General features: G+C 41.9%; 1 protein-coding gene across 4 annotated transcripts in view; it reads left to right on the forward strand.

Moving 5' to 3' along the window:
• The window catches only part of SLC4A4 (solute carrier family 4 member 4), a 297,689-nt gene that overhangs the window by 98,338 nt on the left and 175,163 nt on the right, over positions 1-24,188 (forward strand). For 3 of the 4 annotated variants that reach the window (XM_081124504.1, XM_081124501.1, XM_081124502.1), the window contains one exon: positions 23,166-23,301. In XM_081124504.1, coding sequence (XP_080980630.1) covers positions 23,166-23,301 — 136 coding nt within the window. Of the gene's footprint in view, positions 1-22,827; positions 23,003-23,165; positions 23,302-24,188 lie in introns of those variants that run through there. The other variant, XM_081124503.1, reaches the window with a different exon arrangement.

Genomic DNA, 24,188 nt, shown 5'->3' on the forward strand with positions numbered 1-24,188 from the left:
TTAGCCAGTCAGAGAAAGACAGGTATCACATGATCTCACTCATATGTGGAATCTAATGAACAAAATAAACCGATGAACAATAGATCCAAAGACATAAAAGCATGGAACAGACTGACGAATTTCAGAGGGAAGGCAGGGGTGGTGGGTGGGTGGGGAGAGATTAACATAAGAATTTATATGCATATATGCATAACCCATGGACACAGACAATAGTGGGGTGAAGGCCTGAGGGAAGGGTACAGGGTGGAGGGGATCAATGGGGGAAAAAAGGGGACATTTGTAATGTCACTTATTTTAAATTGAAGTGTGCTCATCCTTGGCAGCAGCAGCTCCCTACCCCTCCATTTCTAAAGCTCTCTATCATTCAGCGGTTGTTTCCAGGTTTTTCGTGGCCCTGCCTTGAACAAAATCTTTTAAATTTGTTTATTTTGTACCTTTTTCTTTATCTCATACAAATAAAAATTTGAATGCATTTTTATTTCCATAGTTCAAACAATATGCAGTAAAAAGCAATAAAATGCAGAATAAATGATGGAGCAGAAAATCAGAGCCTCATTGCTCTGCTCTGAAGCCCTCTCCAGGGTCATCTTTCTGTTTCATTCTCTTTGGAGCTGTGTGCATTTAAATGTACACATAGGAAGACATTAACTTGTATTTTGCAATAGAGAGAATTAGAAACTTACCTATCTCATGTGTGATGATTGATGAACTGTCAGCCTAAAAATCCAATTTGTACCTTTTAGTAGCATACAGCATTTCTAAGTTATAAGAAATGTCCTGATAAATGGCAAAGCTCTAGGCTCCTTGAGTTTATTTTTATTCATAGTTGCATGCATATTTTGTTTCAGGGCCAGGAGTGACTTTTAGATATATTGGACTAAATCACAGTGTTTTAAACATGAAAAAAGCATTTGGGGAGACTCAGATATGATTTGATAATTTCCATTGAGTTATAAGCACTGTCTCCTTAATATTTTCCTAATTAAAAATCTTCCTACTTGAAAATTGGTTTTCTCAAGGTTAAAGGGAGAAGTGCTCTGTCCTTATAGATATGCCATTTCACAGGCATATCAGTTTGCCTTACTGGCTGGGTGATAGAAAGTAAAGGGCAGAAAATAAATTATCCTCCATTGGATATTACCTTGTTCTCTCATATTATCTGGATTTTAAAGTATTATTGGAAAAAAAATACTCCCTAATCTCCTGTTAAAGATAAAAGACAAGCTCTTACAAAGTATAGGTTGTTTGCAGGGCTGAGAAATATTGGAAATATGTCTTGGCTCAACTAGCTGGCCACTCTTGAGAGCCAGTAATACTAAGTGGCTCGGCTTAGCTGCACTCAGTGGCAAGAGACGTTCTGAGGTTTCTCATGTGTTGGGAGGGGGCCCAAGACAAAGAGGTCCTTGTAAGACTCAGCTAGAGACTTGGCTGTGGGACAGTCCTTGATGGATCTGCATTAACTGTGCCCTGCCCAGCAGTACACTGCCACAGCCCCTGTGCTGTGAGCCATCAGCATCATGGAAGGAGTTTGTGCCTCTGGGCAGATACCCTGAGCTTCTTCAGCTTACTGACCTCATTACTGTCACCGAACACTGGAGCTGCTCTTGTAGCATCATATAAGCCTTCTCTGCAAAATTGTATCACACATTAGTTTTTAAAATCTGCCTACTCTCCGTTTTTTCACATGTGGTTGGTTCTGTAGAAGATAATTACATACCCTTACATCTACCTTTCTGGTTTGCTGTGCGTGTGTGTGTACATAAGTGTATATATATATATGTACTTATGAGCATATATTTATAAATGTAAATAATAAGTATTTATGCATAAATAACATTTTTAAATTCACCAATGCATTAATTTCTTTTGCCACAATATAAGGAGCATCGTATTTGAAAACAATATCTGAGTTCAAGTTCTGCTTGTGCCCCTTAATAGCCCTATGACCTTCTGAGGCTCCATTTCCATTTCCCATCTTGGTTGGGACTTGTGAGCCTCAAATGAAGTAAGTATTTAAAAGCATGTTGTGTACTCTAACTGCCACAACAATGTTGATTATAGTTATTATTTTAACTTTTCTCTCTCTAGTAAATCAGACACTAGTAATGAATGCCTCAGGAGTGTCTTAATCCCAGAGAAGACATGGAAACTTAATATATTTTACTTTGGTGGCCAAAAGTCATATTCATATAAGGCTACTGGTAAGGAGTGAAAATCACAGGCATGCTGATTTCATCCTGGGGCTCTGCACACAGCCTTGGGTGGAGAAGGGAGGCAGACAGCAAAGATCAATGAAGACTTAGTTTATGTGTAGCCCGGTGAGACTGCGTTTTGAAGGATTGAGTTTGTTAAGGTCGACAGTGTTTTACACTTTACATTGATGCTTAAAGAGTAGCATTTATCAACTTTTAAAACAATACTTTTGTGAGTCACCAAATACACAGATACGATCAAAAATGTGTTACTATTTTCAGAGAAATTACCCAGCTGTCTGGGTGGTAAGAGCCCTTTGACTACATAGTAAACACCATAGGAAAGAAGGTTCAGTGTTTTCTAAGGTGAGCTTCACGTCCTGGAAAATGTGTTTCCTCAGTTGGATGCTGGGGTCATCTTCGGGTTAGAAAGTGTCAACAGGAAATAGTTCAGGTTGAGGTATGCGCAGGTTCCGCGTTTCCCAGTTTGAGAAAGGGCAGCTGATTACCTGGTTTTCATCTACCCTGCTTCGCAGGCGAGTGACGTTTCATTCAGCCTTTGGCTTCATCTTCAATTTATTTGTTTGTCCTTTCATTGGAAACTTAACTTTCCTAATGAAAATGTTCTTTGGGGTTCAACTTCAGTGAATTCTTAGTGCATTTTATTAGTCAAGCTGTTAGGTTTTATTCTTATAACATCTCTTTTAAGCTGGACACCTCACACACATCTAGATGTTCATAATGTGAACATCATTTGTATCTCAAAAAAAAATAGTTTTACCGCGGGTTTGAGTGAACTGTTGAACTGGCTGAGTGAAGAGGTTCACGGTTGCCATCCCTGGGCTGAAAAGTGGCGGAAGGAGATGCGCCGTCAGCCAGCTGGCCGCTGCCCAGCCCCGCCGTCTGGGCCATAGGAAACAGGGCATTTGGAGGCAGGTGCTGAGGAAATGAGTAACACTTCCTATGGTGAGTCTGACACATTCCCAGTTTTGCTCTCTATCTTTGGCGTTTGGTGCTTCTGTTGTGTTGCAGAGGATGGTATAGCTTAGTGAGATGTTACTTTATTTCCTTGTCACGGCACACATGACGAGTGTTGTACATGTATGAGTCTGGAGCCCTTATTTAGTCCTGGGGCTTGTAAGTAGTGGTGATTTTTTTTTCAGTCTTAGTAAAGGAAATATTTAAAATCTTCTGAAACAACCCAGTTGTTATCGATAACCAGGTTGTAGAAAGAGAAATGTGCTGGGAGTAATGAATAGAAAAAAAATCTTGGCCCTGCTAATCCTTGCTGAACATGGATGTTTCTCTTAATATCTCTGAACCTCTGTTTTCTTGTTCATGAAATGATACTTCTCTCTAATTTCTCTTGTTCGTTTTACATCTAAAATTCTATGGCTCTGATTTTCCTCTACGATTTTTCTCAATGATTGATTTCTTCCACAGAGTATGAAGGTCACAGATACTCCTTATCAACAAAAATTACCTTTCAAGATAGAAGGCGGCAACCTCTGTTGCCCAGGACATGCGTGGAAGTGGTCCTGTGGGTCTTGGACCTACCTGGGTGGCCCGTAGCTCGCTTGCTCTGAGTTGTACTCCTGTGTTGTTGACAACTTGTGTTGGTTTCCCCACCTCCAGGTGGACTGAGATTCTGGAAGACAGGCACATGTCTTGAATGCGTAGTTTCAGCAAACTTTTCCTAGACAGGACACATATATTTCAGTGGTGACTTTCAGTGACAATGGTGCCCCAGCCTTCATTGCAGGGACCTTAGATATCACTAAGGTTGGGACTTCGCAACCAATGTGGGAAAGGAAGATGGTGCCATGTTTGGATTAAATAGAGTATTTTAGAGATGAAAATATCATATAGCATAGATTTGGCAAATGGGTTTTGGATAGATTGTTTTTCAGATTCCATCATGTTTCCTTGGACTTTTTGTTACTTATTGTAGTAATCATTTTCCCATTGTTTACAATACATTCTGTTATAAATGAGGTTTACCATCTGCCAGAAAGAGAGTATAAAAATCAGGCTGTGCCCATCTTTTCCCATCTCTTAAGTAATTTCCATCAGATCTCTCCTTCCTGTGCTTTCATCTCTCCTATGGATGTGGTCGCGATCTTGAGTCCCGCACCTCCCGAACTTGAGGCATGTTACAGATAGGAACCTGAGGCTTTAGCAGAAAAGGGAGAGCGAGGCAGCGCTGCGGTGGGATGGGGGAGTAGACCGAGTATTCATTCAACACTTGTTTGGGAGTAAAGAACAGCAGATTGGTTGTTTACAATAAAACTCAGCCCACATGGCATTTGCGCCGTCATGAAGGTGCATCTCGCAGCGGCGCGACATGCCTGCTAGCGCTTCATGCATCTCTGTGGCTCTGTCAGAAGGTTTGCAGATGACTTTGTTGCTCATACTTAAAGCTGCTGCTTGTTTCCTGGCGTCTTTCCCGGGGCCCATCGCTTGATAAACAACTCTTCCAGCGTATATGGATGAAATATCTATTTATGACCCATCCCATTTCTCAGATTATGAATCACAATTTCTGTTACTATTAGCAGAAGGAATAAAAAGGGAAGCCACAGTTGAACATTGTGATAAAAATCAGAAAACCGTGTGTGACTTTGAACCCTGCCTTCCCTTTCTCAACAGCGTTGCAGCTGTAACATCCTAGGCAGGTGTTTTCATCTCCTTTTCTTTCCTCTTCTTCCCCTCTTTCCCCTTCCCTTTCCCGTCTGTCTTCTCTTTTCCCTCCCATCTCCCCCCCCCTCTCCTTTCCTGCCGGCCTTTCTTCCTTACTGTGTTTAAATATTAGCAAGAAAAGGGACACTGCCACTTTGCTTGGCTGCATCTTGTGATCTCCAGGCTCTGGTCCACCGTGTCTCTCAAGTGCCTGTGTGCTCTTGGCTCCGTGCTGGGCCCTGTCCTGTGCATGGTCTCATCTGAACCCCACCGCAGTCCGTGGACAAAGCTGTTTCATTCCCACTCTGTCGATGAGGAAGCTTTGGCCTGATGCACAGAGCTGCTGTCTGGCAGAGCCTGAAACCGAAGTCAGGTCTTCTGAGCCCTCCTCTGTGGGGTGGAAACTCTGTGTTTCAGCTTGGAAGTGCTTTTAGGAAAAGCGCCACACCTCAGTGTGGGAGCACGGCAGTTGCGATCAAATGAGAAAAGCAGGAGACCAGATTCTGGTTCCGGATTCCCCAATTACTGAGTCGGCCCTGGCAAGCTCTTTACCTTTGTACATTCGAGGCCCTACTTATTAAGTAGGGATAGTAAAACAGTGCCCTAGAAGAATGTTAATCTGTAAGCGTCTCTGTTCACAGTGGAATCTTACTTTCATTTATACTTTTAATTTTGTGGAACACTTGGAACTTCTTAGTTGGGAGAGAAATCCCAGCACAGTTGTCTAGGTAGCCCCAGCATTTAAAAATGTTTTATCGTTTAAGTAAACTGCTAACAAATGTGCTGAATTGCTGAGCAGAATCTGATTATTCAGCGGGTCAACCCCTGAATACGTATTAAGAATACCTACTATGTGACTGGTAACTTACATTTGTCACCTCACTTCATCCTTTTATCATTCCTGTGAGCTCTCAGGCACTAACCTCACAGATGGTAAAAACGAGGCTCATGAACTCACAGGAACAGAGACCAGAATCAGGGAAAATGGAGAGAGGCTCGTCTAAGGGTACAGACCTCTGGTTATAGGTAAATAAGTTCTGGAGATCTAATGTACCGCATGGTGACATAGTTAACAGTCCTGTCTTATAAAATTGAAAGTTGCTAAGAGAGTAAATCTTAAATGCTCTTGTGCGCACACACAGTAATTATGTAAGGCGACAGAAATGTTAACTAACCTTATTGTGGTAATTATTTAGCAATATAATAAACTTGTATAAAATCATCACGTTTTGCACCTTGACTTTATACAATGAGATACATCAATTATATCTCAATAAAGCTGGGGTAAAAATGAGGCTCAGAGAAGTGAAATAATTTCCCCAAGGCCACATAACTAGTAGATGACAGGAGAGCAGTAACGGTACCGAGCTTTATTAAATGGAAAAAATTAACTGCAGGCCACTTAGAATGGGGACCAAGCATTAAGGATAGTAATCACTTACTAGCTATTAGCAATTTTTATTTTCATTTACATACATCTTTGCCCTAAGTTCATTTATCTAATGCCGGCTCACAAATACTTATTGTTACCTGCAAAAATAGTCTTTTCCTGTATATTTTCTGATTGGCGGGGGACAAACAGAGAAGGTGACTTATTTTAGGAAGCAAGTTGCTTATTCGTGGCCTGCTCTTGCTTTGCAGTACTGATCATAAGGTCCTGGTTAATGTCACCAGGAGCTCACATGTATTTTGCTAATTACAAATCGTGCTTCTTGGTGGCTCCTTTAACTGTTGAAATGACCTCCAGGTTCTGAGTTTTCTCCACTCTTTATTAATAGTTAACAAACTGTTTTAATACATAGCAGGAGAGCCAAGTAAGCCCAAAGCGTTTGGAAAATGGCATGTGAATTAGCTGTAAACTGTTTCAGTAAACATTAAATGGGGGCCAATTACTTAAAGTGATTTCCTAAGTTTCATGAAAGCATTTTAAAGAAAAGGGTGTGTTTAATGCTGCTTTAATTATAAGGAACACACTGGGATAGCTTCAATCTAGGGTTTACCAAACCAGCTTAATTCATAACCTCACCAGGGCATCGTTTAAAAATACAGATTCCTAACTTGCCCCACCCCCTCAGACCTCCTGAGATGGAGGAACCAGATTCTCTGTTTTTGGTGACCTCAGGTGAATCTGATGATCAGGTAACACTGTTCTGGTGTTGTCTGCCTAAAAGCCTGACAATTGGAAAAAAACACTTCAAGATGCTAGGGTATAACTGGTTACCGAGGGTTCGTAGTGGTGAGTGTGGAATGAGAGCAGCTGAGAAAAGCAGTGATGTTTGGACGGCCTTCCTAAACCGTCAGCACCAGCAGCAACACCGTTTATTGGGCTATGGCAGGCAGTGCTATATAGCTCGATCTGCCACAAGTTGGCTTTTTTGGGTGGGCGAAGAGTATGGATGAAAATAAGGTAATCTTATCAGATGTTGTCTGATAGGTAGAAGTGGAACATTTGTGGAGAGAGCTGCAAAAGAAATGCTGAGTACACTTTTGAAGAAAGGTTGCCTAACCACAGATTACTGGGGACAAATAGAAGCAGGCAGCTACATTCCCAAGGTGTGCGCAGCCGAGAAAACAGATGCTGAGATGCAAAGATCAGTCAGCTTGAATAGGTGTCCGCAGGAGGTTCACAGCTTTGGAGATGTATTCGCTGTGGTAAGAACTGCTGAGTACCCTCCCCCTGCACCCGACCAGCGATGGCACTGACCTGAACGGTTTCTAAGACACACACCTGCTTCTGCCACTTCCTGCTTGGGGCTCCCGGTACTTCCCTGTTGGTACTGTAGGATTAAAGTCTAAATGCCTTATCAAAGTATATAGGGCCATTCGTGAGTTATCTCATATCTGTTTTTATAGGCCTTTCTTCTCTTACCACATGTTCATGCGCTGTGCTCCAGCCACACTGAAATGTAGGCTCAGTATGTTCAGGAAAAAATGTTATTCTGTTATAGCCCCTAGAGCATATTGCCCTACTAGGGGCTCAGTACACAGTAGGTGCTTAGTATGTTTATTGGACGAATGAATAGATCAATAATACTGAACACAGTTACTGTAATTATCTGTTTACGTGTAGGTTTTCCCCTTTTGGCATGTGAGCCAACCCAATGCTCTGAGGTGTGTGCACAGTTTCTGGCACATCATTGATACTCATTACAAATTTATGAATGAATCAGTAGCCTGATTGGATCACAGACTATAGGTACTTTGCATATTTATGGTCAACCCTTAGTTAGCCGTGCTATTGAAGGGAGCTTGGATAAGCTAAACATATTATATAACAGTATCTTTGATTTTCTTGGAATTTATGAAATTATCAAGCCAAACATGACTATCTAAATCTTGAGAGACTAGAAATTTGGCTGACTTTCTAGGTTCCTCCCTTTCCAATGGAATTTTTTACTCAACTCTCTATTCTATGTCCAACAGCATCAATCCTAAGACTCACAAATATGATAGATTCAGGCAGAGCTGACCTGTCCAAAATCACTCCCTCAACAGTTCACACCTCACCAGGTGAGAAGACAAGTCAGTGTTCTGAACCGTATGAAGACTTTGGCTGGAGTTGGGTTTCCCAGGAAGACAAAAAATAGGCAAGAGGTATTGACCAGTCATTATATTACTCTGCCACCGTCAGTTTAGTCATGACGAGAAGCTGAGAGGGCTGGATGAGAGGGCCAAGGCCGCCCGGATGTGCGGAGCCGGGCCGCGGTGCGGTGCGGTGCGGCGCGGGGCGGACGCTGGGCTGGCCTGCTCCAGCGCGGCCCGGGAGCCTGCCTACTCACACGGGCTGAAGCTCCCCGGGTGCGGGGGGGGGGAAGCCCCAGGGTAAGCATGTTTACCCGACGTGCCACTTGTACTTGGATATTTGGAAAGAAATATTTTTATAATAATATGAACACAGAACTATGAATTTGAAATACAAAATCCATGAAAGTCTTTAAGGATAAAACGTGGAGATTTATAGAGATATTTTGAGGCTGGGTGGGTGCCTCAGTTATCCCCTCTGATTAAAAATATGAAGAATGTGCACATTAGCTAATGGATTGGGTTGTAACGTGGACGATTTGACTTCTGTACCGTAGACATTTTCAATTACTGTGCACCCTTAAAGGACAAAGCCCTTCAAAGTCTTAGTTTCCTACTTCATCGCTATGGACTCTCACGTTTCTCTCGCCACTTCTTGGGCATAAAAGACGGTGGTACAGTGGTCATCTTCATTTGTTGCATGAGAAAACAGGACCCAAAGCTCCTGTGAGGGAAAGGGATGCTTTCCTGCTTTTGAGAACAACTTAGATCAGAAACTGCTTTTTTTAGAGTCAGTTGGAGGTAGCATGCTGCTGGCAATTCCAAATCATTTAAAAAACAAAAGTTATGGTTATTAATTTTTGAAGCCACAAAAGCATGAATCAACATTATAGCCGTGTCAGTATCTCAGTAGGAACTGGTTTCAGCTGAACTGTGGCAGCAAAGTAAACGTTTGCAGATCGTTTTGACAGAATGTCTTTCACTGGGCTTCAATTTATTCGTCCGCAGCCTTACTTTCGAACCATTGTTGCTGCACATGAAGTAGAGAAGAAAATCCTTCTGCTGAACATTTCTGGACCTCAGCAAATAACTCTATTTGCAAGCATTTGAAATGTAGATCTGCAAATGTTTTCAGAAGGCACTGACTGCGTTGCTAAGAGATGTGCCTCCAAACATCTGTTTGACATATTTCACTGTTGTGCAGATTAGGGAAATGGATCCATAAAGCGAAGTGGTCAGCTGGTCACCGTGGTGGTACTGGCCATGTAAAAACACCGGTCACATCTCTGTTTAAAGCTCTCGAGACAGGGCTGTAAAATGGAGAGGAACTTTTTCAGCTAATGTATTGAATTATTGTAAGCATTTATTGACCCTTGATAGTTGGATAGTCTTAAATTAAAATTGTGATGCTCCTTGGCTAATTTTTATGGGATATATATATTTTTTTAACTTCTAAGATTTTACAGGGGTGTGTGTGGATGCACTGTTAGTTGATTTTTTCTTATTTTCCCAATGTACACCCACCACTGACGCTTGGGTACACTCAATCCTAGTTTATTCCCTGGAATGATGTCTTATTTATGTTTTGAAAGTTGTCTGATGAGTTTGAAGAGAATAATCTTCCAAAGCAGTTACAGCCATTTTATACAAAACTCTGCTTGTGTGTGTTTGTACGCATTTCATCCGACTCTTAAACAGATCAGCAGTCCCCAAAGTTGAAACTGACAAGTTTATAGGCGAAGTTGTTTGAGCTCTGGAATGAATTTAGACAGCTCTTAAAGCCATTTATAATCAGAGGAAAATAAATTTAAGTAATAGAATGGGTGGCTTGTTGAAAAGTAAAGAAATAATGGCTGAGTCTCAAGCTTAGTGTAGGAAAAGTTTAGCTCTCATTGGAGGGAATTTGGTAATATATAGCTTGGTTCTTTTAAAGAGCAAAATAAACATTATTATCAAGATTATAACATGCCTTGCTTCCAAAGAGTTCAAGTCAGTGGCCAGATATGTTTTTGAGATATGGAGCATGGGCTCTTGGAGGGTGCCCCGTTCAGAAATGCAGTGGAAATAGAAACGAAGGGGGAGCAGACTTTAATAAAAAGGATTTGGACTTCATACCCTTTCAAATCTGTGTGACTGCATTCTACGTCTAGAGCTCCTCATTACCAGACTTGGGATCTGGGTAATGCATGTGGCCTCCCTGAGCATGTCTCATTTGTGAATCTAGAGATGATAATCCTTAAATTATAGGAGTGTTCTTAAAGAGATAATGTATGTTCCTAGTAAGTGTTAGTTACTGATGGATGTTCTTACTAAGTAATATTTCCAATCAAGTGTCCTAACTAATGCAAATGTTACAGTTTAAACTGCTTGGCCAGAAAAAATAGAAAGCAAGCTGAAGACTGTCTTCAGTAAGCCCCATATTAGTAATGATCTCTTGAGGAGGCGTGCATGTGGTGAATGAGGAATGAAACCTTTTGATAGTGGAAAATAGAAGGATATATTTTGGAAGAAAATAGTTTGCTTGTATGTGATTATATCCTCAAAGAGGTTGTAAACCAAGCTATTGTGCTCGATCTTTGAGCACTTTAAATAGTAATAACTCATGATAGAAGAGAAACTCAATTCTAAAGTGAGCTTGATTTCAACGTGTGAAAGAATACATTTTTGGGGGACTCAGCTCGAAACTTACTGATTTCATAGGCAAGTTAGCCAGTTGTTATTCATGACAGGACATACCATACAAGCATTTTGGAAAAATGTTAATTGCTGTTGTTTCTGAAGTGAATTCTTGGACATAGGCATCTATATAACTTGGATGAATCACTCCATAGGAGAGAATTCAGTATCAACCGATTCAATGTGCAAGTAATAAAATTCTAATATTTAGGCATATTTTATATTAGTGGCCAAAAACCCTCCAAAAACCACAAAAAAACAAACCCATTAGAAGTTGGCTTTATTAGAATTTTGTTTAGGGGATTTATTTAGCTGAGATCACAAGTAATTATTCGATGGCATTTTTGGGTGTGTTTCAGAGTGGGAGTAGATGGGTATGACGTTATAAGAACTGGGCATTGGCCAGTTTCTCTTTGAAGGAAGTTCAGAGTTTATGTAATAACTGTAATTTATTTTCATGTAAGCCATAGATAGAATTTATAAGAATATTTGGGCTCTCTTTTTGGAAATTTAAGCCTTTTTTTCTTTTAGGAACACGGTTGAGAGCTGATCTACACATTTTATTTGAACGTGAGTTTTGTTCTACTGTTGTACAGAATCACATTTCCTAAAATATCTGCTCCACACGAGTAGAAACTAGGTGGGCATATCTTAGGGCAGAGTAAATTTAATGTGAGTGTATTTCGGGTGCAGCTCAGAGATAACCACGGCTGTTCAATATTCATTGAGCATCTCTTGGGCTGCTGATTGTGTATTTGTTTTTAAGACAGATACTCCTTGAGGAGAAAAAGTAGAGGGTTGTGGGTGAAATCTGCGAATACGTGGAGCTTGTGCCCACTCCTCCCAGCCTGTCACCCTCGTGCGTAGCTTAGTTCTTTCACCGCAGATTCTGCTGCGAGCCGCTCCGCGCGCCCTCCCCTTTCTGACGGTGGAAATCCTCACCCTGTCCACAGGCTTTATTCTTCCAGCACAGCCTCAGCTTTTTAATTGCCTTAAGTACTTAGTGCTTGCTTAGGTCCCTGGAACTGGTTACACGCCTCTACCTCTTAAGGTCACTTCAATTGAGACTTATTTTTGATGCCACAATTGGTCAACTCATTGAGAAAGGAAGTATCTTCATTGATTGTGCAGCTTTTTTATGTAGCTGGTGTCTAAACACTCCGCGTCAGTGCTCACTGCGCATCTTTAAGTTACAGGGTAAATCAAGGGTGAGAATGTTGCTAAGGGTTAGTTTTTCCTCCAGGAATGCCAAGTTCAGTTGTCTGATTCTTTGTGTTTGAAAATCTGTTTGTATTGCTTCTCAAAGGAAAGATGAGAACAGAAGGGACAGGACGACTGGTACATTAGTTATCGTTTGATATAATAGCACTGTCTTGTATTCCTGAGATTTCTGTGAGCCGGAAGAGCAAAGCTCAGCTTCCCTGTCCGGAGATGTGCCCTGTAATGTCGTCACTCTTCTCGTTGTTACTATATGTCAACCAGACGCGGAAGCTGAGTCGGGCTGCAAGGGGCATTTGCTCAGGCAGAGCTGCAGCTGAGCCGGGATCTCGGTTTTCTGATTCTGACTGCGTGGCTCCAGCTGTGATGGCTGATTGCTCAGGGTCGTGCTGCCTCCAGAAGTAAATTCTCTGTGCTGCCACTAGTCAGGAGAGCATGTGCAGAACCCCATGTGGACAGTGAATGCTCCTCAAGCTGTAAAGGTCCATTTCCCCGGAGGATGTGAGAACCAGCTGCACAAAGACTCCATGGATCCCTTGCAGAAGTTTGGCTGACATATCAGCCAGGTTTGGAGGGCCTTTGGTATCTTACATGAGTCCTTCCTAAAATTTTTAAGAACACCTTCCCCCATTACGCCCCCCCCCCCAAACAACAGTACGTATTTAGTTCATTTTCACATTATTAGACAACTTGAGTATTTACGTTTTATATTTGCCTGCCTATTGACTCATCTACATATCAACATTGGTTGCTTTCATCTCAATTTATCCTGACTTCTCACTCTTAACTTGGTGCCCGGACCTCAATTTTTCCTTCTGGTCCCTTAGGTTTGCTGTTGGTATTTTCTGGCATTGGCATTTGTGCCTTGGCTTCCTCCTCTGGATTTTGGCATATCTAGTGTTTCAGACTCTGAGCACCTTCCATTGCCTTAATAGGAGTTCCCTGTCTCAGTCTTTATATCCCTCTATATCTGAATCCCACCTGTCCCACACAAGGAAGGTGGCCGAGGGATTTGGGCAATTTTCAAGTGAATGCCTAGTGTCTGCCTTACTGAAGCGTTTTATGAACACAATTCTAGGAAAGACAGATCTGAGCTTATGTAGATCTTAAAAAGTGTCATAAATGGACAAGAGTATTTCTAAACTAGCTTAAACGGATACATGATGGATCTAAAGGAGGAGTTGACTAAGAAGGCAAAGGAGCTCTAAGTTTTATGATTGATATTTAATTAATTGGAAATTCTGCACCCAATTAAGGAACGGCCATGCCACACATCACCACAGGCCTTAGAAGTGACTAAATGCTTTCTCTGTCTGTTATTTCAGAACAGGAAGCTGTTAATAATGCCTCTCTTTTGAAGTCGCCCTCATTTACCTGCCCCCTGGTGAACTGAGGCTGTCTCCAGATGTCTTGAAGTGTACATACGCTTTTCATATAAGGGATTAGATATATTGGCTAGAAAGAGAATAGTGAAGCATATTGTTTTGAAAAGGGTGACTTGTTTACTTTTATTGGCATTACTCTGTGAAACACACTGGTTGTTCACAAGCATATTTTAATAGGAAATCGAAATCCCTAACCAGCCCACATGTACTCTCTGATTTTCCATCAGCTTTATGTGGTTTAGCTCTATGGATAATTTAGAAGGAAGTTTATTTCTGTCACAAATGATGCTCCTCTACTCTAAAATATGGTTCTAAAAACTCAGCTCATCCTATTTTATTGTTTCTTAGAAACCATTTAGCAAGTCTCTACTGATAACTTGGGAAGGTACTTAATGAAACGAAACCAAAACTTCACTTGTTTACGTGTAATTAGACTTGTCACTCATATGCCATTTCTGGGGTAGTTGAACTCAGGTTTTACAAGTGGTCTTTTAGATTCTGGCCTGGTTTGGGGGTCTTCGCTGGCCAGTGGACATGTGCTGCTGGTTGGCTTCCCTAATGCAGAGTTTTTTTGGGTGGCTAAAAGAAGGCAAACGAAGCTGTATGTGTCTGAGAACAGCGAAACTATAAATGTCAAGTAGGTTGTATTGGAGGACCTGTTACATGTTTTTTTCTTTGCTGAGAATGGAATTTAGCTTCAGAGAGGCTGGGGAATCACTGCCACTAAGTTTGGACCCTTAAACTCAGAGCAGATTTAAGGCAGAAAGGAAGAGAAACTTACTATAGAATCTTGTTGACATTTTCCTGTCGCATTCAGAGTTCTAGCTAAATCTTCAGCACGGCGATGTATCTGTGGGGAATGCGGCTTTTTTTTTTTTTTTTTAAGAAAGAACCAGAACTTGCAATGTTTCCTTGATGCCTCCAGCCCCCACTCGCCCCTTTTAATGGGATTATGTTTTGAATCCTGGTTTTCAATATCACCATCTAGAAAAAGATGGGTAGAATTTTTTGGCAATGTGGAGGTGAAGTGGCCAGGAGTCCTAAAGATTCTGTAAGGCTTGGTGTCTTTATATTCTCATGCATTTTGACAGAGAGTCTGCAGGAGGAGGGATGTCTTTTGTATGTGGAGGCATCTAATGGCAGCATTAGCATGTGGTTTTGACACTAATATTGGAGCATTAAATTTAGCTACTTTGCATAGAAAATCATTGCGCTTGAGCAAAGGCCAGAGACTTTATTTTTGGACTCTTGAAGATGTCCTAATGTTGATGAGAATCGAGTCTGACTTTAGAAACCTCAGGGTATAAATTGTGCTGAGAATTGTTCTGAGTTGAACCCGGAGAAAATGCTGATGTGTTTGCTCTTAAGCAGAGTGATTCATCATATAAACCTTATCCTGGACAGGTCTGGCAGAGCAAAGAGAAGTGGAGAGTTAGAAATTCAAGGAAAATGGGAATGGGAGTTATGACATATATCGGGAACTTTTAGGTCTTTTAGGAAGAGGTTGTTGGGTGGTCATGTTATTTACCATCTTAATGAATGGATTTCTATTTACAGAAAGCACCTTACCTTTTCATGCCACATGCATGAAGCCCCTCACCCTTGTCCCCAGTGTTCTGTGCTCATGGGATTATTTTTAGACCTGTGTGGCTTCTCAGTCACCATACCTGCTAGGTCATCATTGAGGTTGCTAAAACCCCAAATGACTGATTGGAATTTTATGTCTCTGATAGAGATTCTTGAAGTATTGAAATATTAGCAATATAATTAATATAGTTAAGTAATTAATAAAAGAATCAGCAGGCCAAAAAAGGCTCTGAGCCAATGTTTTTCTCACTACTGCATGCCCTAGAACCTTTGGGCACCATTTATTTGACTGCTAGACCGTAACTGGGACTGCTTCTTTGTGAGTGGCTTAGCAGCATTAAAAACCCCCACACATATTAATGCCACTGACAGCCTAGTTTTAATTTTTTCGCCCCTCTGTATTGGCAGAGATTATGGGGGAGGAAGACAGAATTAGTTGGGGAATATAAGGGCTATCACCTTTTATTCTAAAGAATTCTGAGTATCTAATAGATATGACCCGAGTCCTGATAACTTTTTTGTAAACATAGATAAAATATTTTTTTCAGAATTTTGAAGATGAAAGGCTAAGACACAGATATTTCCCAATAATGTCTCAGCAAGTTCCAGTTTTTGTTACCTCTTGCTAGCTGAAATTGAACTTATCCTGTTCCTGAGTAAGATAGTTCAGTGGTGTTCTGAAATCCAGGGTCTTAGTGCTGATGACTCCTTGTAGTTGAGTAATGATGTCATGGTGTATTAAGGATAACTGTGGTAATTGACAGCTTTTCATGTGTGGGAGTTTATTAATACATGAATACCTAAGTATTTAAAAAATTATCTATCTTAATGAATGCTATTTTGCTGTTTTAATATCTTAGCTAATTTGAAACAGAATAAGTAACCATCTAATTTACCTGTCTAGGATCTGCCAGCATGTAAATCAGTCATCATTTGCTGGATGTGTTGAGGTAGAGGTAGGTTAAAGCATGGAGAAAGTCTGGATGACTTTTACAGATCACTCCAAGAAAACTTGGGTTCTATATAAACAAATTCTTCAACGCAGTTATTTCGAAGATGCTAATATTCTATCTAACCTGTTAAAATGGAATCATATCCGTGTCTATCAGGACTCTTTTGGTTGCAGGTGACCAAAAAAATCATGTCAGATTACTTTAACCTAAAAGGGAATCATATATGGTTGAAAAGTAGCTCACTTCAGGTGTGTTTGAAGTAGGTGTTTAAATGATGGCACTGGGAACCTGTCTCTACCTTAGTTCTGAGTTCTTCCTTGTTTACTTTGTTCTCAGGCAGGCTCTTCTCTGAAGGTTGCAAGATGGTCATCTGTGCTGAAAGCTTTTATTATGTACTCTCCTAGCACCTTAGCATAAAGTGAAGATTTATTTCCTGGAAGTTGCAACAAAAGGCTGACACTTATTTACTCTGATTTACCTGGATTAGGTGAAGTGTCCATTCAAAAATTAATTGCTGTGGCCAAGCGTTGTGATATACTCATTGCACAGACCCGTATCACAGGAGCTGAATTTAGCCTCAGTGAACTTACACGTATAAAGGTGGTTCTCCAAAGGAATATGGGAGGCTGTTAACAGAAAAAGAGTTTAGGTTGCTGGGTGGGCAGGAGCAACAGATAGTCCCTACAATCTGTAAAAGATTTACATGGATGTGAAACTTTATTCAGTTATTTCTCATTTTTTATAGTTATGAATATGAAAATGAAGTTTGAGAATTTTATATATATTAAGTGTATTTATAGAACACTGCAGTGGTCTAATAATTAGGTAAATTGTGGAGGTTTTAACAACTGTGGCATTAACCTACAAAACTGTATCGCAGAATGAAGAAAGGAAATGAATATTTAAAATGATAACTATATAAACCAGTTGGTGATAGCACATGAATAACTTGAAGAAATAGTTATTTCTTTCCATATTTTGGTTTGAGAGTTAAGACTTTACCAGATGGTGGACTTTGTCAGGAGAAAATACAAAATCCACAAGTCATCATTTAATCCACAGGAGGAAATTTGCATATAAACTTGTCATGCTCAGTGTGAATTGTTCATTAGGATCATTATTTCTATTAAAAACAATTTTTCTTGGTAGCCTGCAGGGTGGCCTCAGTGGGATGCTTCCAAGACCAAAAATAAAAGGGCACAGTCACATAGTGCCTTTTGGTGGGTAATGAACCAAATGTTCAATTAATTTACTTTAGGACTATTTCATATGCCATTGTGATTTCTGCCTCTTCTGAAATCCAGTACATTTATGCCTGTACTGTTCATGTGGCAATCTGACCCTTTTTTGTTTTTGTTTTTTTTAAAAATGAGATCATCCATTAGAGCATGGTGGCTAAGAAATGGGCTTGGAAATCATACGGGTAGGTTTGAGGTCGGATCACTTGTTGTATGATCTTGTGGAAGTCCCTTAGCCTCTTAATGCTCAGTTTCCCCATCTGTAATATAAGAGCAATATGAGAGGAGAAGAGCAGTAGATATTTCATAGGTTTATGTAAAATAAATAATGTAATAAATGGAAAGCACTTAATATAATGTGTGGCACAGTGTAAGCATTCAAAAATGTTAGTTATTGTTGAATGGCATTGTTTGTTCATGGCATTTTTCCTATTGTTATCTGCTATCTCCCCATTTATCAGTTCCTTGAGGATAGGGAACTTAAAAATAATTGGTGTTCTTTCAATAAATACTGTAGTGTATTGCATCCACTAAAAACTAGTAAATATTAAGTTACAAAATGAAAGTGTGGAACTATATATACTTCAGTTTTTGCTAGGCCTCAGGGTTTCCGTTTTGCCCCACGATGTCATTTTCCCACTGCACTTCACAGAGGCAGAGGAAAGAGGCGGAGAAAGATTCCTTGTGTAACGGGGGGCAGAATGCATATTATTCATTGTTTAATTCATTGTCTTATTCTGTTATCCGTTCTTTTTTGTGTAACTTCACTGTGTGTTAAGTAGGTGCCAAGAATAGCTGAATGAAGGGGTGGCCCAGACGGTTGGCTTAGCTAGGGTGCAAAGACAAAGTGCAGCAGTGGATGCCACGCAAAGCCGTGGATATTCAGTGTCCTAATAGAAGAGCAGATGACATGCTGTGGTCCCTCGGGTAGCTGCGGTTGCATCAAGCAGAGGGAAATAGCTTACCTGAAGTACTTATCCTTTCATTTGTGGCTTACCCAACAGAATGGTGACTGCGTTTTGGTCACCGTGAAGCTAATGCAGACATGGATTAAGGGGAAGGGTAGGATAAGGACAGTTTTAGAAACTTAGGTATTTTTCATTTCAGAGCTCCGTAAGCTTCCTTTTGCAAATGGTTATGTTTTTATGTACTTGAAGATGTGCAAGGTTCATTAAGCTGTATCTAATTCATTACTATTCAAAGTGGCTGTTAGGTCCACGGCACTAGGTCAGCTTTGATGGGAAGTATGTAAAACACAGACCCTGTCTTCCAGGACCTTGGTTATCTAGTTGGAGAGAAAGTCACATCTACAAAAGTTAGGTGATCACGAGCAGGCTGTATATTTGTTGGTGCTCAATGAGTTAAGTAATTTAGATGCAAAGCATTGTTATGGTTTAAATAAAGGAGAGACATTTCTGTGAATGGTTAATACAGGTTATTGGAAAAGACAGAATTTTCAGCTGGCACTTAGCAACTGAGTCAGAGAGGAGAGAAAAGAATAACTCAGAGGGAAAACGAAAAAGATCTGGAAGCGAGCCGGTACATTCTGTCACAGGACACTTCTGAGTTGCTGTGGGAGACAAGATTGGGCACACACACTGGGGCCAGAGCGGCATGAAAGGCAAGCAGAGCAGACTGTCTTTTAGCCAGGCATGGTGGCAGGGGGGTCGTCTCATGCACCATCTCTGACTGAGGGGCAGTGGCCGCTCTGGGGCCGACCAGGCTCAGGCTGGGCAGGAAGGATCGCCGTGACGTGAAAGCGAGGCCTTCTGCGGGTGCCGGGGTGGGAGTGGCATGGACCGCGCTCCTGCCCAGTACTTGCCTTTCTGGTTGGCAGTGCAGGTTTTGGAGGCTGGGTCTTCCCAAACTTTGCAGACCCTCACATTGTTACTCTGCAGGAGGACACTGGTCAGGGATAACCGCATTGATGGAGGACCCTCCAGGAAGCTCTACAGCTACTAAAAAACAAAACAAAACAAACCCCAAACACATTTTAATGAGAGAACAGAAAAAAAAAAGAAGAAATCAAGGCAGATGAGAGCATTAACTTGGCTTTGATCTGTAGGTCTTCTGTTCTGACAAGTGTGATTGGATTAATTCGAAGGTTTTAATGCAGAATAGCAGTACCCTCTCTCATGTTTCTCCAGGTTTCCTTTTATGATAAAACTAGGTTAGCTATTACTTAGAATCATAATCTCTTCATCTGTAATGCAAGTTGATTTTTTTTCTTTTTTTAAAATATGTCTTTATTGATTTCAGAGAGAGAGAGAGGGAGAGATAGAAACATCAATGATGAGAGAGTCATTGACCGGCTGCCTCCTGCACACCTCCTGCTGGGGATCGAGCCAGCAACTCCGGCATGTGCCCTGACCAGGAATCGAACCATGACCTTCTGGTTCATAGGTCAATGCTCAACCACTAAGCCCCACCAGCCGGGCTGCAAGTTGATTTTCTGATGTCCCCCGGCCTCCAGGTATTAAAGTGAGATTGTAAGAGTTTCATTATTTCCCCCTTGTTCTTTTATTGGCTGTTTCCCAAAATATAGGTAATCCTTGTGCTCTCATTGCTGAAGCTGCCTAATTCACTGAAGTAACCCATGAAGAACTGCTGGCTTTTTACTTTCCCCCCTTACATATTTGCCACATGCAGAGGCTCTCAGGACCAGTATCTGCTTGCTTCTTCGAAGTGAGGCAGGTTTTACTCGTAAGGATCAGCAATTTTTAAGCTACGTAGAGCCTTGTATTTAACCACTATATAATGATCATCCCATTTTTCAGGTGGGGAACTTGAGACACAGGTTAATTAACTTGTCTTAGGTCACACAACAAATAAGTAACAGAGTTTGGACTCAGACTCTGGCAGTTTGACTCCAGAGCCTATACTTTTAACCGCAATGAAATGCTGTGTCTTGTGTTTAGCTCATTTGACCATTTGATCAAAAGTTATGGGAAAGAAATAGATTCTTGATCCACTTCATTAGGGAGGCTGTCACTCTGCATATCTTTGTGTTAAGAATGATGTGAGAAACTGGGAAGGGTACTTCACCCGCCACAGAGGATGCCCCTCCCGTAGGTGGGTATTTACAATGCAGTTGTGGCCTCCTGTGTACTTCTAAATCCTGGGGAAGCTTAGGAGAGCAACGAGGGAAAGGAACTTACTAGAGTGGCAAGCTAGTTTATGACACGTGATTTTGGGATTTTATCCCAAAGGGATTGTTCTATTGGTTGCTCAGAGGCTGTATTTAATAAATAAGACAACTTAAGAAAGGTGCTTAGACATGGAACCTAGAGAGGAAGACCTGGAGGTGTTGTTACATCTTTTTCCGTCCCGTTTTGCAGAAGTCACAGATGAACTGCTCTCTGAGGAGTGTTTTCCTCCCTTGAGAACGCCAGGCCACAGAGTGACGCTCTGTGGATTCAGGCTGAGCAGAGATGTGTGCTGTGTGTGCAGGAGATTCCGTTATTAAGCAGGAGAGGCGGGAACAAACCTACATCACATCTTTCAGAAATGGACAAGAAGTTTTTTCTCTACATGGAGACTTTCCCCATCTAAAAGCTAGTTCTAACTCAGGGATCTTTGATATTGAATGTTGATGAAAAATCAATCAGATTTGTGATTGTCAGTTGCAGAACCACTGTGATCAATAACTACATTTTTAGTAATACAAACACCACACTCCTTACAAGTATTATCCAGATTCCAAATTCTGCCTATAATTTTTAATCCCCCCACGTTTTATGCTGTCCCTGATCCTCTAAAAAATAATCTCACACACCCTGTTTCTCTACTGGAAAGGCATTGCAAGTGTTTTTACACAAAGTCCTGGAGCTTTAGATATTTTCCTCCCAGAGATATTAAGACATTTCAAAGCCATTTTTTTTTCCTAATTACAGAAGTAAAACATTGTATCTTGTGTTACTGTATATTCAATTACCTTATTTTTAAAAATTGATTTTTAGAGAGAGGGGGAGAGAGAGAGAGAAACACTGATGTGAGAGAAACGTCGATCGCTTGCCTCCCATGTGCACTCTGACTAGGGATCTAACCCTCTACCTTTTGGTGTACAGGGTGGCGCTCCAACCAACTGAGCCACCCGGCCAGGGCTCAGTTACCTTACTTTAATGTTTTGCAAACACACTTGGTACATATTTTTTGTTTGCTGTTTAATTAAATTAATTAATTAATTAATGCTTGCTTCCCTTCCTAGCATATAAACTGTACTCTTTTTTTTTTAAAATATATATTGATTTCAGAGAGGAAGGAGAGAGAGAGAGGGGCGGCCAATCAATGATGAGAGAGTCATTGATTGGCCGCCTCCAGCACGCCCCCCACTGGGGGCTGAGCCCGCAACCCGGGCATGTGCCCTGACCGGGAATGGAACCCTGATCGCCTGGATCCTAGGGTGACGCTCAACCGCTGAGCCACGCCGGCCGGGCTAAACTATACTCTCTCACATCGATGTTTCTCCCTCTCTCCCTTTCTTTCCCCTCCACTCTCTCTGAAAGACAAAAAAGAATTGTCCCTGAGAGTCCCTTTAATGTGAAGCTGTTGATATAATTTTGTCACAGCGCTTTCCCCTTTAAGCTGACCAGGGCTCCGTCGCCGAGCGCCCTCCCCGGGAGCCTCTCGAATGGCGGTGGCAGCCTTGTTTACGGTCCCGCGATCAGCTGGGCCTTCTGTAGTCCATTTACATTTGACTGCAGATTTCACTTCCAGTGTCATCACCTTGTTTCTGTGCTGCTCTTTCACCTTTGCCGGCCAGCTCTTGTTGTGAATTTATGGTTGGGCGGTAAGAAGGCAACACAGCCTTCTTACAAGCACACACACACACATCTGTGTACCTGAACTGCATTCGTATGCGTATACCATTCTTGATTTTACCTACGGATTTTAAAGGGCATCTGTGGGCCTCAGCTTTGTAACATGACTGTCAGTTTCCAAATGCTGTCCTTTGGGGGGAAAAAAACCAAAACAAGGGGAAAATAACCCATGGCCTGGAAGAGATGCTAGTTAATTTTTCATTCCATTATTTTTGGGAGATGGGTCAAAAGGAGCTAGTAGGGCATTCAATTATGTGCTTGGGTTTGTTGGAATTTCCCCCCTCAGGTGTACAATGTTTTACTTGGGCTTGTTTTTCACGTGCACTGAAGTGTGACTAAACAGCTTGGGTACACCATTATGTAAAGAGGAGGCCCGGCTCGTTAAAGATTCGCTCATCAGCTCGTGGTTAGTGATGGGCAGCGAGGAGCCTGTGAGGGCACGGCTCAGGCGTGGGCAGAGGGAGGGCGGGGAGGCGGGCACCGGGGCCAAGCGACGGTGGGGCGCTCTGCTGTCACCTCCCACCGCGTAGAAAAGCGATCGGACCAAGCTGGTTTCTGTCGCATAAGTTTGGATGGGTCATAAGTGGGGAAGGAGGGAAAGTCATGAGCGTGGACCTCAGCTCATCTGAGGGCTAAAGGTTCCTTGTCACGCAGGACGCAGAGCCGAGCGCTGTCCTTCGGGAGAGCCGTGGCGCGCTGAGGCCACGGTTCAGGACGAAAGGAGCGAGACGGGTTTGATTCTGCGGGCTTTAGGTTGGGGACGAAGCGAGGAGCATGTCCGCGGAGGGCGTGGAAGGGAAGCCCGGCAGCCTTGGGGACACCGGACGGGCTCGGAGCTTCACCTTCCTGAAGGTCGTGCAGCCCGTGTTTAACCGCAGCATTTTCACTTCTGCAGTCTCCCCGGCCGCCGAGCGCATCCGCTTCATCCTGGGCGAGGAGGATGACAGCCCGGCGCCCCCCCAGCTCTTCACCGAACTGGACGAGCTGCTGGCCGTGGACGGGCAGGAGATGGAGTGGAAGGAGACGGCGAGGTGAGCGCTGGCTGCGCAGGGCCCGGGGCGCCCGCCGGCCTCAGGCGTGGGGTGTCTGGCGAGCACGATGGCCTTGGCCGGGCTGGCGGCAGCAGCCTGGACACGAGGCAGGACACCCTGTGCTCCACTGCCACTGATCTGCGTTGTCATAATTTTCACCCTTATAAGGGCTTCGCAGTAAATCTCCATCTACTTCGTATGCTACTTCATAGTGAAACATTTTAGAGATAGACTCAGGTACCCAGACACGACAGCCTAGAGATATGTGTCCAGTCTCCACGTGTCAGAGCATCTTGTGAGGTCATGTTTGATTTAATGCCCATTCCCGGTAGGATGCAGGGTGCAAAGACAGTAACTGGTACCCTGCTGTTCTTCCAAATAAAAACTTCGTCTTTTAAATATCCAGTGAAAGTAAGTAGAAGATTCACCTGAATTTGGAGTTTAGAGACCTGAGTTCAATTTCAGACTCTGTAGCCTGTTAGCTGCAAAACGCTGGGTTTCTCAGAACTTTGATTTCGTCACTAATAGAGTGGATAATAATGCCTATATAAGAGATGTCATATATGTAAATATAACATACACTATATGTCTATATCATATATACACACGCATGTATATATGGAAATTCTTTGTAAACTGTTAAGCCCTACACAAATATCTAAGTTTTCATTAATCTCATAATAACAGAGCTTTTCTTTCTTTCTACATACATGTTTAGTTATATACTCCACACTAAATCTTTGATGACATATAACAATTATGTAAGATAAAGACTTTGATATGATGTAGTTACTGGAGATCGTTACATGGAGATTGTCATCATTACATGGAGATTCAGTGTATTTCACTTTCATAAACAGAATCAGGTACTGTTTTAGGTGCTGGGA

The sequence above is a fragment of the Miniopterus schreibersii genome (genome assembly GCF_964146895.1).
Source record: "Miniopterus schreibersii genome assembly, chromosome: 1".
Lineage (NCBI taxonomy): Eukaryota > Metazoa > Chordata > Mammalia > Chiroptera > Miniopteridae > Miniopterus > Miniopterus schreibersii.